The following is a 16,446-nucleotide window of genomic DNA, read 5'->3' on the forward strand; positions in this document are numbered from 1 at the left end:
TTGGTCAAGCGCTGAAATTCAATTGTAATGCCACGTGACCTAGGTAGGATTTCCTACCTACCTAATCACGGCACACTTTTTAGCAAAAGTACGATATATAAATCTATGCCTGGTCCTAAGTAACACCCGCTTAGGGACACTAGCGATGAGTTGCGTGTATTCATGCAAAATATACTACCATGCTACACTCCATAAAAATAAAGCTTTCGACACCTCCAAACATAAGCTATTAAGGTCTAATCATCTTTTATGATCGAACAAGCTGTATATACTTTCACTTTTGTAAAGACAACACGATTACAATTAGTTAATCTATTCTAATCTTCTTATTGATCCACCAGACTAAACTAAACACCTTAGATATGCCTTTTTTCGTTATCAAACTGTAGGGGTATTTATCATACCACGTGCTGATGTTATCAGGAAATCGCCCCTGCTTTCTCATGTCAATGACGCATGCAGTTTTTAAGTAAAGCTTTTGAAATGTGAAAATTGTTATTACATAGCCCTTTTTTGTATGAGCGGTTATAACGTTGGGGTTGTCTGTATGTTTATAAATTAATCCATGATGAAATCCCATTCTGTCTTAAACCTCCTACTTTCTCCATAGCTTCAAAAGAAACAACAATTATTGCGTTTTTTGTAGTGCTCTAGGTTTCATGGCTTTATGATAATTATGAGCTATTTTCTCTATATAAGCGCTTGAAAACTACCCGTTGTACATAAAAGTTGGCAATACTGTTTGCTAGTGAATGTTATCTGTGTGGCGATGATGTACGGCGGCCGCCCACTCCCGGATACGGTCAAATCCTTAAGCTATAACCATAATATGGCATGACCTGAAGTTAATTGAAAATAATTGCAGTTGACGGTCTCAAATTCGAATAAGGGAGCGTATCGAATAATACAGCGTCGTTCACGAGAGTTTCTCGTTGACGGTGAATTATAGAGCCTATCGAGTAATAGAGCGTCGACTTAGAGAGTGTCAATTGTACCTTTATCGATACAATAGAAAACTATTTCGAGGAGACAAACGAACTAACCTATTGCCATCATAAATCGGGTGTTCCCGTTCTAATCCAGTTTCTTTTATGCTCTGGTCTTACTGATCCAACAATCGAAAGTTTGTTAAAAAGCTGTAACATCTAAAATATTTAAAAGCATAATACAACTGGTATAGCTTCAGTTTCAATTCGATATCTTTTTTCGTTATCAAGGCTTTAAGTTTAAAATGTGTACCTGAGTAAAATGTTATTAGAGATATTTTAAATACTTACGTATACTTATCTTTATTGATTATTATCAGCACAGTGATAACGATCCACTAAAAATATTTGCTGACATTCTTTTCGAAGGGAAAGTTGATGATATTGAACAAAACGATTTTTCTTAGAAGTTTTATTATTGATTTTGAAAGTGTCATCGAGTAAATAGCTTGTCTCTACGGCCAATTTCAAAATTCCTTGCCGCAGAGACTGTTGCCATTTTGTCTTTTCTCATTTGTGATTTTTCAAACCGACCACTGGGAGGGAGTGTTGGTCAGATAGGGGAGACGATGAGAGAAGTGTTTCTATTTTTAAATCATACTTCGTCGCAGAGGTATCCGCACGGGAATCTTTTTATCAAACAGACGATGCGCATAGAGTGTACTACGAAGCAATAAACGTGAGATATACTTTGGTACAGAGTAGTAAATAGCTGGCTACTGGTAACTTTATCGAATATGACTTCAAAAACGATTAAAACGATCGATTATACAGTAGATAAATCGAACGTCTATAATTGAGCATACTTTATTTTCCTGCAAACAAACAAATTACCCCATCCCTAAAAGTCGTTGAAAGTGGAGTGCACTGACGGTGCTCTTTAGGAGCTGTTATTGTCTTGAACTGGCCATTGAATAAGCCGATAACATTCCTTACTTCGACTTCTTTGAATCTTAGTTTCTAGGGTTTGATCTCGGTCACCGCCAACTCAACGAATGAGTAGATTGGATTGGGTAATTTGATCTAGGTGGTAAGTAACTGGGAGTTGAGAGCAGTTGCGTGGTGGGGGCAGTGTCCTGCAGTCCCCTTGGCAGCGGCCGAATACAAAGGGCACAAAAAGACGCCTCTTATTACTAATTTCGGCGCCCCTTTGCTTTTTTGCACTATTACACCTGGCAGTTTTCGACCTAAAAGACAAAGTATCCACAAATTTTTGTGCTCGTTTCGTTCGCGTAAGTTTTACAAAAATATTCACTTTTAATAAGGGGCGCCAAAATCAAAATTTTCTAAAATTGCCTCCCCTGTTTGCCCGAATTTTGGTCGACCCACCACGCTACTGTGAGAGTAAGTGTGGCGCACCGCTTCAGCCTGCGAACCCCCCCCCCCACACCTCATGTATAACGCAAATAGTAAATGCCTTACCCTCTCTTCTACCTTACTCCTGACTCCGCCGACAGTCACCAGATGAATATACTTACTATAACTTCTTGTTCGTCCTACCATAACTCAAATCTCTCCCGAACTCCAGTTGCTTCCCGCTTAAATTACTTCAAAACTCAGCTGTATACTTTCACCAGCTAAGAAGAGTTTTACCCTATCCCGGGATGGAGTACAACCAGCGTTCAAAATTTTCCACACAAGCGATATAGAATTCCATGTTTACGATTTGACTAAGTAGTAATTACTCGTCCTTTGCAATTAACGAACTTAGCGGTATTGATTTTGGAAATTGGACTTTGAAACGGTAGGGCGAGAAATGATATCATAACTGAAAACCATGTTTTTAAAGAAAAATAATACTTTTTATAAGAAAGAAATTTTAAAAATATGTTATTAGAAGCTTCGTTAGATTCTAAAGCGGTCGTTTTTAAGGGCCTGAATGGAGTAATAGTTGTACAGAAATTCACGTTTTCTCGCATTTAATGAAGCATGATTAAATGCAGGAATTTTTAAATTACCTCAAAGTTTTTTTAAGTTGGTTTTCCCAGCATACAGCCAACGACATTCTTATAGTATGGTTTGATATAGATTTTGATAAAGATAAATAAATAACCTAGTTTACCGACTCGGAAATAGGTTTTCGAATGGAGGTAAACTGGGGGAGTATCAAGTGTAAAGGTTGGTTCAATGAATCAATAAAGCTTTCGCACGGGTAACCGTTAATTTCTTTAAAGATTTATTAGCAGACGATGTAGCTACAAGTCCTTAGGATCTTAGGATTTAAAAGCTCAAATTTGCTCCAAAAAGGCTTGGAATATAGCCTAGAAGCCACCAAACCACTCCAAATTCGAAATATTCAATGAAAGAAAGTGGAAGTGCTGCAATAGCAATTCCTCGCCCGAACTTAAGATTTTTAAAAACGTTAAAATACATTAAATCTCAATATATTTGGACCATGGTTATAGGCTTCAACTCGTTTATTGTACCAGTGAGTTGATTCAAACCTAAATTTCATAACAGTAGAAAAAGATAAAATTAGATAACCCATTTACTTTAAATTGTAGAAATGTACTTTTATATAAAACAAAATTACGCTAGTATTTTCCTGACTATTTTCAGCCGAAAAAATAGTCAACAGATTTATTACCGATAAGGTTTCATATGGATTAAAGTATTGCCTTTGAATCGAAATTGTTGTAAAAACAAACCGCTGTGATGTTATTCTTTCTTTGTTTTTGTAACGGTCAATTTTTTGATTATCGCATGGCGTAGAGTGAGACTGAAAAGAGCTAATTGGATACATAGATACATAGATACTGCATTTCCTCTTTTTCGCGCCTTCCTTCAATGTGCGCTACTCGCTATTACTTTAAGGGCAGAAACTTTCGCGGGCAGAAACTTTCGCGAGACCGAAAAGTCGCGAAATTTCGCGGTTTTAAGTTTTGCGATTTTTACTTTTTGAAGAAAATTTACGGAAGAAACTTTCGCGGTTTTTTGCGAATGTTCATTTTTAGTAGCAATAACTTTCGCGAGTGGCTAGGGAAAGTGAATAAAAAATTATTTCAAATCTCAATTTTCTTAAACGAAAAAGTACGGAGCTTTACTGGAGGGAATGGGATTCAAGACAGAAGTCCCTTGTTTGTTTTTGGCACTTGCGCCTTATTAAACAATGTGCCATTATTCTGAGGGGATTGGGGCAAGAACTTGCTTACCTAAATAGATTAATAAAGTTAGTGTGTTATTTTAATAGTTCAATCAACAGATCCAAGAAATACAACAACAAATCTCAATCACAGAAACTGAACTACGCAATTCCAAAAAGAAACAGGTACGTGCATCATTGCGTCTTGAATTACGAGGTCGGAGCTGTTAGTTAAGTTGTTATAGTCTGCCAAAATAAATAAGTTTTGCGGGCGTATTCTAGGGCTATCCAAATTTTGGTTTCAACTACTATGTACCCGTACGTAGAAAGAACGCCACTCTTCCCCTGTCTTTTTCCGAAAAGCTTCTGAAAATTGAATTACAAAAGTTCTGCTCAACCCAGATGAATATTGTTTGTCATCTGGTCAGAATCCAAGCCTTTTTTGGTCCCAATGAGCTTTAAGCTAATTTGGAAAGTTTAGTTTGGCGTTACCACCTTTTTAGACTATATACCAATAAAAAACTAAATTAAAGTAAAATTTATCCCGTTTTCGTGTAGATAGTTGAGTTGATGCAACAACACAAGATGGAAATTGAAAAATATCGCAAGTTTTATCAACAGGTACTGTTGTATAGAACCATCTATAAAGTTTGATATGAAAATTTTGCTCGAGCATTAAACTACGCGTTTTTTTTTTATAAGAACATCCAAAATTTTCGAAGCCTAAAAATTTCTTACTATGTTCTTATTTTCGCCATTTTGTGAATATTTTTTCCGTTTTCCTAAGTAATCGGGAATTTTGGAGTCCTCGAAGCCTTGAAATGTTCTGAACTTGTTCTTAATATTTTTGCCATCGAAGCCTTATTTTCTTATATATAAAGTTTGTTCTTATAAGAAAACGTGTAGTCACTGACCTCATTAAGAGAATTAAAGAACTTCTCTATCGTCAAGTTTTATAATAGTCGTTTTCTTCACCTTCAGGAGATGAAGAAGAAAGAAGATCAAATTTCAAAACTAAGAACAGACCACGAACAAGAGTAAGAAATCGTGGTTTTTGATGATTGTATACTTTCCGTCCAAGAAAAATCTAGTTGGGTAATCTATAACACAGGGGACAGAACTTTTTCTAAAATATTTTTTCGGTTGAGTTGGAAGCGCACATATCAAAGGTTAAGTCTTCAAACGAGGTTGTTGGGCTACTAAAGATTTAGAATTTTTGAGTAGGTGTCAGGCAGCCATATTTCATTTTGGCCCTCCTTCGGTATGGCTAGCATGCTGAATGATATTTGATAAGGAGGCTGTAACTTTCAGTAGAAGGGAGATATATAATTAATACATGATTATGGAGTGAAGACATGCAGATAATGCATACCAAAAACGTAACTTCAAATTAGTCTCAATCAATTCTTATCCCCGGAACCGTAATGTCAACCCTCGGCTGACATTTGGAGGTTCTACCGAGATCCTAATGGGTCTCGGACCGTTGTGATGTTCTGGGGAATGTAATAGAAGTGAGAAAATCTGAAGGTTCTTTAACAAAGATAGCGATATTGAATGAATTTTTATGAGTAGCAGTAAGTCCTGAGTAAGACACTAAACTGTTCCCGGGCTCCTTTGAGCAAGGTCAGCACCCGGAAACTCCCCTTTGTCAGGGTAACGACGAAGTTAGTTAACGTATAATGGCAATTACAAGAGGTACATGTGTACGAATTTTTGTGATTTGCGGGTATTTATGAGGAAATACGAATGTTGTGACTTACAAATATTTATGGTAAAATATGAATCAAGAGTAAAATAAAATCATGGTGTGGTTCGCGAACATTAGTCCGAACATTAAGAATTGTGGTGCAGTACGAGCAATTCGGAGATTAAAGATTTAACGTGCTATACAAGTATAGAGAGCAGTTGCCAACAGTAGAAGAAAATACGACAGCAAAATGTACAGTGTGGAAATCAATCAACGATTCACAAGCTTAAATGCAGATGCCAGAGCGGCAGTGAGAGAAGAGCTGCAGGAACGTGTGCGAATAATCATCAATTCGTTATCAGGCAAAACTCGTCCCTCTCATGGTTCACATCACGTTGGTACTTATGGTTGATGTACCACACAACGCAGGGTGAATTGAACTTGATGGGACACGGTTCACGCCCCTTACCATTTGGAGGATTTGTGAACAATCCACACTTTCAGAAATTATTTGTAAGAGCTGGCGCCATAGTGAAGAAAGAGCATCAAAGAATCCTGAGACGGGTTCGAAGGAGAGGAACGGTAAGTGTAGACCTCACCCGACTCATCTCCTGGACGGACTAACGATTCATCATGCGACCACTGGCCAGACGCACCGGTAAAAATGAAGAAGATAACCTTTCTTCAGGGTGCGGTGGTCTTCACCAATTGTTAGTTCTCGTCACGATCAGTATCATCAGTTATTGTCAGTAAGTCTTACGAATTAACACAACAGGTAAATGTACAGTTCATTCATTCACATAAATTAAAGCTCCTCCACAGCTGTTATTATTTGTTATCAATTATTATTATGTCTGTAACGAAACAATGGATGATTAACAATCTCCCTCTTTCTTCTTTCGTTGGTCGAATATCGTATGTGTCTTCATCGTTGCATTGTTATCGTAGCGTAATCGTAATCGTAAAATCGTATCGTAACGTAACGTAGTATTGCACGAATTTCACGTTTAAAACATAATTGTCATTGTTTGTTGAGTCGTCACGAATAAATAAACTCAAAGTCTCTTTGTAAGTAAAGCATTAACGTTGACTTCACTTTCAATTAATCATTTTGTAAGGAATAAAAAGTTCGTTGTAACACAAGTTTCTCTGTATCATTTCAAGTCGACTAAACCACAGATCTACATCGGAAGCCAACCAGATTGGTACAACCAACTAGCTTAGCTGTCTTTCAGCAGACTTGAATAGAGTTCATTAAAAAGCTGTATCCCGAAATGAGTCATTGCTATATATTATATACATATCAAGTGTCAAATAAATTATGACCTTAATTATCATTCTACTTTTTTTTTTTTTTTTTCATAACACAAAAAGTTTTGTGATGGAGTTAACCATCTAAAAGCTTTCCTGATTGGATCACGTCCATCAGGGAGAAGGGAGAGGCTCCAGCTTTGGTCAGCACATTGCTCAATTGACTTTCGCCTTTGACCCATTTGATCGCAATCTCATTCTTCTTGATCATCTCACGTATGCAGTTGATTTCAACTCTGAGTCTTTTGTCACTCACAGCTGTCGAGGCTCCTGCAGATTCAAACAAGGATCTACTGTCTGTGATGCAATCTATTTGAAGATCTTGGAGTTGTGGAGCGAATTCTTGAAGCATGTTGGAGAGATGAATTCCAGACTCTGCTCCGTCAGAAAATGAGAGAGTCTCTGCAGCGAGAGTTGATCGCACAACTCTTTTTACTTTGTTGGACGACCATGACATTGCAGTACATCTGCCCATTACATCAGTGCAAAAGACGACGTGTCCTCCTTGGCTGTTACTGTCATTTAGGTTGTTGAAACTTGCATCAGTGAAGACTTTAATCTTCATGGAGTTTAAGTCAAGTTTCGGTATTGTTAAGTATCCTGGTGTACTTTGGATAAATTTTATTGTCTTGTTGATCCGTTTGATATCATCCAAAGTTGCAGAGCCAATACGAGAAGATATTTCACTAACCGTGAAACTGATTTCTGGTCTCGTCATTCCTGCAACCCAGTTTAACTTTCCAATAGCTTGACGGATTTGTGACCTTTCAGCTTCATTAACAGGTTCTTGTTTCGTGAGGTTCTTCCTTTCTTGAGCCAGACTAATGACTTCCAAATCCTTGACGTAATCATTTTGATCAATTTTGATTGTACAATCGTCATTTTGCTGAAGGTGTATTCCAATGTACTTGAAATCGGTGTTGAACTCAGCTCCTATACTGAATGTCTCTTTCAGTTTGTCGATTATCTTGACGAATTGGTTGGTTCCTGCCCATAGGACATCATCGACAAAGCAAGCCATGAGACCAAACAGCGTTGATCCATTGAACCAAAGAAAGATTCCTTGGTCTAAAGAGACAGGCTTTCCTTTCAACTTGATCAATTCAGTTCGTAATTTCAAATACCAACTCCGGCTTGCATCAGCTAGGCAATAAACAGTTTTCCGAAGTTTCCATAATTTGTTTGTACCAGCTTCTTTTGGAGGTTTTACATAGAGATCCCTGTTGATGGATTCACCTTGTAAGAAAGCTGTCTTTACGTCAAGTGAATGTAACGACCAAGAATGAGATACCGACATGAGTAGTGCTACTCGTAATCCTTCTTTGGAGCATGTTGGGCTATCTGTACGGAAGTCTTGGATTTCCTCAAAGCCCCTAGCGACGAGTCTTGCCTTCACTGATGGTTGACCATTGATGACTTTGGGGTAATAACCCATCTAAGGGACATTACACTTTGCCCAGTATTTTCAACCTCAAGATAAACATCTTGGGACTTCCAAGAAGTCAGTTCTTTTTCTTAGCATTTAACACCTCATTGTCATTACTCTGAAATAGGTTTGTTGAGATTGATGTTTCACTATCGTCGTCATCTTCAATCTCGATGTCCTTGATGCTTTTGAAATTGACTGATTTCTTGGCTCCATCTGCAGTTTCAATGTTGAACCATCCGTCGTGCTTACCGCCGACCTTCCCAGCTCTTGATAGTATTTTTGCATTGACCCATTCGTTGTTTTTGTTTTGGAAGCGAATATTGATCTTAGGTTTTATCTTTACAGGGATCTGTGATGGTTTTCTTTGGGCAACCTTTCTGGTATGGCTGTTTGAGCAGTTTGATTGTATTCTATTTGTCTCATCATTGGTTGGCATGATTTGTGGTTGTGTGTTATTTTCAGAATCGACATCAGATTCATCAGAGAACAAAGCATGGTTTTCTTGCATGTTATTGTTGATGGGAGTTGTAGTACTGTTGACATGATCAGTTGTTGTCTTTTCTTGTAGTCTATCACGATTGTTGTCTTCTGACTGTTGAACTGAAGAATGAACCAGTTTTACTCGACAGGGATGTACTCTAACATAATAGCTGCTATGTTTGATTAGTACTTGTTGTCCATCTTGTCCCAATACAATGCCGGGTCCATGCCATTCACTCGAGTCCTTTCGTTTGTAGTACACCTGATCACCAGTAACATACTTCATATCACTTGAAGTACGGATGTTATGTGACAGGGATGTACTCTAACATAATAGCTGCTATGTTTGATTAGTACTTGTTGTCCATCTTGTCCCAATACAATGCCGGGTCCATGCCATTCACTCGAGTCCTTTCGTTTGTAGTACACCTGATCACCAGTAACATACTTCACATCACTTGAAGTACGGATGTTATGTGACAAGGCTCTTCTTATTCTTTCTGAATGTTCACTTTGGATGAAGGCTTCCCTAGCCTTATGTAATGCATCAAGGTTCGTTTTGATCAACTTTGTTGCTGGTTCACCAGATAAGGCAGGGGGTTTGTCTGTGGTGACTGACGGTAATCGTGGATTAGTTCCAATTGCCAATTGGTAGGAAGAGAATCCATGAACATTTGCTAGTGAATTTTTGGCATTGGTACACCAAGAAAGTGCCATGTCGAAGCTACAGTCAGTGTCGTGTAGCACCTTATCCAACATGTTGGCAATAGTGAGGTTGTGTCTTTCCACAATTCCATTGGACCAGGGTGATTCGGCAGCTGTTGTTTTGATGGTGATTCCAAATTGCTCAGCAAGGTCCATGAAATCAGCATTGGCAAATTCACCTCCATTGTCGACTAAGAATTTTTCAGGTGTTCCATACACTGAAATCCAAACTTTGAAGATGGCTTCTATGACTGTGTTTGGGTTTTTGTTCTTGATAGTTGTAGCTGAAGACAATCTGGTGCACATGTCAATCAAATGGAGAATGATTTTGCTATCATAAAATTTCAGGTCCATAGTAGTCTAGCAAGCTAGACGACTAATTCAGATATAAGTAGTAGAAATAAAACAAAAATTAATGGAGGGAACAAATTTTAGTCGTCTAGAAACCTTTGTGCAAGCCAAAAGCTTCATATTAATATTGGTTTGCTATTGTTAATGAAAAAAAAATCTAGGGGGCTTGTTCGGAAAAAAACGGTTTGTTTTGATTTCGTAAATCGATTTGATTGGTTTAGAAAAAACAATCGAGACGCACACCGTTGGTCGAAACACATAAAAGGAGAAATCAGAACACACAACAATTTTCTCTCTCGAAAGATTTTTCTCGTTTGTTTTAAACTAACTCCAAACAAAAGAAAAGTGTCATGTCTATGGTGGCATGTCAATATTGCAATTATAATTTTTTTCTCCGCTCAAAAACTTTTCTTGAAAAAAAAATGTGTGTTGATTTGTTGTGTGTTAAAATTTTTTTTTTTCGTCTTTCATTTTGTTTTGAGAGTTTGTTGTTGCTTGATCAAAAATTAATTTCTCCTTACCTTTCGCGCGCCAAATTCTTACGGAAGCACCCCCGTCCGAGAAAAGCTTTCTTTTGTTTTCAGAAAAAACCCTTTGTTTTCTCGCTACGCAAGTTTCTGCGTAGCTAGCCGGGGATTCTATAAGGCCGGAACACCGGATTCTTCCAGTCGTTTATACAAACTAATATTATCCCGTAACAATTATCGTATTATCATATAACGCCTATACTACTGTATTACACGCATTATAAACGACTCCAGTCTAGGTCCATAGCTACTGTTTCTTGAAATTGGGTTGCCATTGGTAAGCCAACAATTGGCTTAGGTGGGGCCTTTTGATACACTTGGCAGGTGGTACATTCAGCATCTACCTTTTTTAGTTCTTCCTTTAGTTCGTGATTGTTGGACCATGGGATGCCTGCCTTATTAATTAAGGATAGTAATTGTTTTAAGGAAGGGTGGGAAAACTGGCGATGAAGTTTGATAGCTATTTGCTTGTTTGTTTGATTTGTTGTAGAGATGAATGTTATTCTTGTATTCCGATCTTCCAAATTCATAAGCAATTGTCTTGGTTTAGTTAGTGGAATGGTGTAATGTCCACTACTTGTGGTATTGAGTTTGATATTTTGGTTCATGGTTGATACCACATCTTTTTGAAAATCAAGAACCATGTTTGCTCGCTTCATGAAGGATCGTGATAGTAGGAGGGGTAGATCTTTTGATATTACATCAGTTTTGATTTGCACCTTTGTGATGCCAATGTACGCAGGAATACTGACACCTTGAGAAGCTTGTACTTGATCACCGACACCAAAGCGGTATACACTTTTGCTGCTGTAATGTTTAACATCGTTCTTTTCAATTTCAGGTAATGATGATAGATATTGTTTTAGCCATACTTCTCCACATACAGTTTTGCTTGCACCACAGTCTAACAATCCACAGTTCTATGTTTCTGACACCAGGTTACGAAGATTAACTTCAGAATCATCCACATTGTGAAGGATAATCTCATGGACAACATAGGTTTCATTATTTGTGGAGTTGCGATCTGGGCATTCTTGTTGCCAGTGGTTGATGCTATCACAAATTGAACATCTTGACACTCGACCAAACCGATCTAATGGGTTTTTAGCTTTTTCATGAACATTTCTTCTATCAGGCTTACTTGATTGTTCAATCCGATAGTTGGTTTTTCGAATGGTTCCTCCTCTTGGCTTATTTTTATAGGTCTGGCGGTTTCTAGTATAGAAGGCATTTTCTTCTTCTTCAGAAGTGTTTTCCCCTTCGCTTTCTCTTCCATAAAATGTTGGCTCGCTCTTGATCTTTACTCCTGCAAAATCACTTTCTAAGCCAGAGATTGAGTCATCAGCAAACACTTTTACAAGTTTGTTTCTGACATCTTCATAATTTAAATCTGTGATGGTTGCTTTGATTAACTTTTCATGTGTTGGTTCGAGGTTAGCAGCTTTGAGTAGGCGATAGGCAAGGAGATCTTGAGGATATTGGATGTAGTTCTTTATCTTGTGTAGTCGTTTGTCAAATTCAACAAGAAATTCACGAATGGTGCTTTCCTTGACACGTTTGTATCCCTCGAATTTTTCAATTGCGTTGAACTTCTCTGTAAGTTTGTCTTTTTCATAAATCTTGTTAAGCCTTGTCAAGATTTGTTTAATCCCATTTTCGCCAGTAATTTCCTCTTGTGACAATTCAAGGGCAGCTTCTTGTGCTTTTCCTTCAAGGGTCAATACCAATGCTGGACCTTGTTTCTTCTTTTCAAGGGTTGTGAGCTCCGTCCATATATTGATTAGTTTCTTCCAATCACTATATGTCTTACTGGACGATAGCAAAGGAGGAGCTTTGTTGTAAGACGTAGATGCCATTGTTCCTCTGCTACCATGTAAAAATGAAGAAGATTACCTTTCTTCAGGGTGCGGTGGTCTTCACCAATTGTTAGTTCTCGTCACGATCAGTATCATCAGTTATTGTCAGTAAGTCTTAACACGAATTAACACAACAGGTAAATGTACAGTTCATTCATTCACATAAATTAAAGCTCCTCCACAGCTGTTATTATTTGTTATCAATTATTATTATGTCTGTAACGAAACAATGGATGATTAACAATGGGGCTGATGGATTGTCACGAAATAGGGTTATAAGGGATTGGACGCGTAGGACCACTGTTTCACCTTGCAACATAGACGATGAATGCATGGACCAGATTGGCAACAGCGACACGCAGACCAGTTGCTGTGGGCAGCCAGCATTCTGCAGGAATTATTTGGACTTTTATATGGATTTGTCTTTGGACAGCACTTATCCTGTGGCAAAGCGTTGCCCACTGTGCAACTGGGAGTGGCCTGACGGTCCAAGAATGGTGCCAAGACAAGAAGGACAATAAAATAGAGATTGCGCATGAACATGGCACCTTTGAATTGTTCTTGAAAATTTCATGAAAAAAGTTTATTGCTAGATATATTTATTATTAGAATATTTATTGTTAGAAACCAAATTACATATACCAAAAAGATTGTAGTATTTTATGTTAGAAAGTTATTATTTACTTAGTTTTAGAATGTATCTTTGACGAAATCTTGTAACGAGGACGTCACATTTTTTTTGTGGGGGGGTTGTCAGGCAGCCATATTTCATTTTGGCCCACCTTCGGTATGGCTAGCATTCCGAAGGATATTTGATAAGGAGCCTGCAACTTTCAGTAGAAAGGAGATATATAATTAATATATGCTTATGGAGTAAAGACATGCAGATAATGCATACCAAAAAACTTCAAATTAGTCTCAATCAATTCTTATCCCCAGAGCAGTAATGTCAACCCTCGGCTGACAGTGGGTCGGTTCCTACCCTGCGAAAGCGAGAGATTTTGTTAATGTCACTGGCGTGCTCAAGCATAGTAAGTGTATTGACATTAAGGCTGGATTCGTTTTCAATCCGTATAATACAGTAATATGAGTCTTATTATGATACTACGATAACTGTTATAGGATGATATCAAGTTATTGTAACTACAACTATGTTATAATTTGTCCCTTTCATTATCTTTTGCCTATTTTGTATAGTTGAAATTTTACCCTCATCGGTAAAAATGAAACGCACTAAAAATTACAGTTTGAACTTTCTGATTTGATTTTTTATAGCTTGAACAAAGCCAAGAAGCAAATAGAATCATTGAGCATCGCTGGACAAAGTCTTGAAAAACAAAGGTTTGGAAAAATTTTTTTGTTGCCATAGATTCTCCATATCACTCACCACATTACTCGAATTTCCTTTTAGCTGGATTATGTTTACTAAAGTCTGTCTCAATATAATCTGCAGCTGAAAAAGGCTGTAACTTTTGAAAGAATTTGAACTAGATTTGTGCTCGTTGAAAAGATCGTTAGGAGTGGAATATAATTGTGCTTTTTGACTTCGCAAAGAAACTTCTGCTCGAAAAACTTTCTGCCCTTAAAGTATTTAAAGAGACTTGGTAATTTACTGTGTAAAATCCGTTTTGCCTCAAGCGAAAAAACCTTGCTTTGACCATTATATGTATCGATGAAATCTTTTTATTACCAAGGAGTGACTTGATGCAGCGAATGAAGTTGATGATGCAACAGCACTGGGATGAAACTGTCTCACTCATCAGTAACAACCAAAAAAATAAAATGGTATCACCCTCTACTCATCTTTCATGTTCTTCTTGCTTTACCGCAGTGATACTTTTTCGGTGCTCCCATTTCTCACACTTCTCTTAACTCTCAGACGAATGAACACAAATAATTTCGATTATGAAGGTCACGAATAACTCAACAGTCTGAAGACCTCAAAGAGATACAAAGACGTATCCTTCATCAATAAGATGCTTTGGTATTTCACGAATATCAGGACCAACGCCATCGTTTTATACTGTATTGTTAACTGTATTCATGATATATACCAAAACATCTATTTGATAAAGAAATGCCAAAACTGTCAACCGGACTTAAACGAAAAATGATTTGATCAGCCATTTAGTCAGTTCAGTGGGGTTGAATGTCCCTGTATTTATTTTGTTATCTGCGAATTAAAAGTCAGCGCATTGTATAAATCATTATTAATAATTATCAAGATTTCGCTTTCTTTTTAAGGTAAACGTTGACGATTCTTTATCATTTCAACCATTAACACCAACATTCCACCAACAGCATCAATACCAACATCAAAACTTAGCCACACCCCACCACAAAAATCAACAACCACCACAACGTTTGATTGAAACACACAACCCTAAACAACACTATCATCAAACATCGATGCAGCAAGACAGCGTGTTGCAGCCATCTTTATCTGAAACACAACAAGATCACCATGGCAACAGTATGAGCTATCAACATCAAAAAACCCCACAACAATCACACCCCAGACTTCATTCACCTTCAAAGGAACCAAACGTCATAAACCGTCCAAGAACCTCATCACCTGTCGACCGAAAGAACGAAAACGCTCATCACAAGAGACCAACCAACCAACAAGACACAGACAGTCCTTCACGTAAACTTTTCACAGACAGGACGTTGCAAGAAGCAGTAAATACAAGTAGAGTCGATGTAAACAAACAGGATCCAATTTCGTTACTTTACCAAGATCTTGACGAGGAAGAAGGTCTGTTTTCGATTTATGTTCAGTTGAGCTAGAATCTGTGTCTATCTTTCACAAAAACCTTAGGGCAGGGTGGAAACTTCAAAAATGATCGGATTCGGCTGAAATTTTGCACACTTTTTCCTTAAGTGAATATCTACGGATATTTATTTCAATTTTCCAAAATTTCGATTTTTGGGGCATTGGCAATACTTTTTAGTTTTTTTTACTACAATCGGGCCTATTAACCCTTAGACCACGAGGGAAAAGACCAAAACAAGCCAAAATACTGAGTCTCAGACTTGAAACCATAGCTCCTGACCACTTAATTTAAAGGGGAATAAACCGATTGCTTTTAGAAAGAGTATAGAAATAGTTTTGATTTTCAAAAAAAAAATGTAGAACAATTTCAACTTTTGCTCACTGTAGATCAAAAGTTAAGGGGGGGGGGGTACAGGAACAGCTCCCCCACAGTTTTGAACTGCCCCTAAAAGCCTAGTATGAATAGGGTTAATGATTCTTTGTGAATTATTTTTCAGTTGGTTTATCCGAATCACGTGGTATAGCAACAACAACAGACACAAGTCGCTTAAGTTTAGCAGATGGTAAAAATGTCCAATTGACACATTTCATCGAAACAGTAAGTCTGTTCTTCTTATGTCTTATTACAGTGGAGTCTCTGTATCTCGAACATACACGGGGGGAATACAAATTTATTCGAGATAAGGAAACTTCGTGTTATGTTGTAAGCTTTATAAGGCATTGTAAACTGAAGGGACGAGAAAAATTGTTCGAGTTAAGGAGACTCCACTGAATTTTATTCGTTCTACGAAAGATGCTCATCATTTGTTATGTTACACAGACTAAGACGCAGTTATAATGTTGATATGAAATTTAAATCAACTTTGAGTTAGATTTGAAAACATAATTCAAGGAGGACACATCATGGTGAACAACTAATTAAGTATTTTGTTTATTTATTTATTACAACGAGTAACAAAACATAAACTAAGGAACATTTAATTTAGGGAGACATTCGGGTAATAGAGTTTCGAGTTAATGGAGACTGTACTGTATTAATTCCTTTGTTCTCCAAAAACAACATTTTTCGCCAAATTAAACCCACGCAAAAATTAATCCACTTAAGGTAAATAGAATTTATTTCGAACATTATACTTTTAAGGAAATGAAATATCGATTTTATTATTCTTTATGGACAGCCTGGAAATTTTTGTATGTGAACAGTTTTGAGGCACTGACCTCTCCAAATGTAACTTCCCTATGTTCTTTCAAAATTT

The 16,446-nt window shown here is 37.4% G+C and overlaps 1 protein-coding gene across 1 annotated transcript in view; it reads left to right on the top strand.

Annotated features, from left to right (window-relative positions):
* LOC136821959 (centrobin-like) overlaps window positions 1–16,446 on the top strand; it is a 52,667-nt gene that overhangs the window by 21,685 nt on the left and 14,536 nt on the right. The window contains exons 15-21 of the mRNA XM_067078179.1: window positions 4,177–4,254; window positions 4,627–4,689; window positions 5,050–5,105; window positions 13,690–13,755; window positions 14,109–14,199; window positions 14,659–15,172; window positions 15,688–15,788. Of these exons, the coding sequence (XP_066934280.1) occupies window positions 4,177–4,254; window positions 4,627–4,689; window positions 5,050–5,105; window positions 13,690–13,755; window positions 14,109–14,199; window positions 14,659–15,172; window positions 15,688–15,788 (969 nt within the window). The remainder of the gene's footprint in view (window positions 1–4,176; window positions 4,255–4,626; window positions 4,690–5,049; window positions 5,106–13,689; window positions 13,756–14,108; window positions 14,200–14,658; window positions 15,173–15,687; window positions 15,789–16,446) is intronic.

The sequence above is a fragment of the Clytia hemisphaerica genome, unplaced genomic scaffold (genome assembly GCF_902728285.1).
Source record: "Clytia hemisphaerica strain Z4C2 unplaced genomic scaffold, Clytia hemisphaerica genome assembly, whole genome shotgun sequence".
Lineage (NCBI taxonomy): Eukaryota > Metazoa > Cnidaria > Hydrozoa > Leptothecata > Clytiidae > Clytia > Clytia hemisphaerica.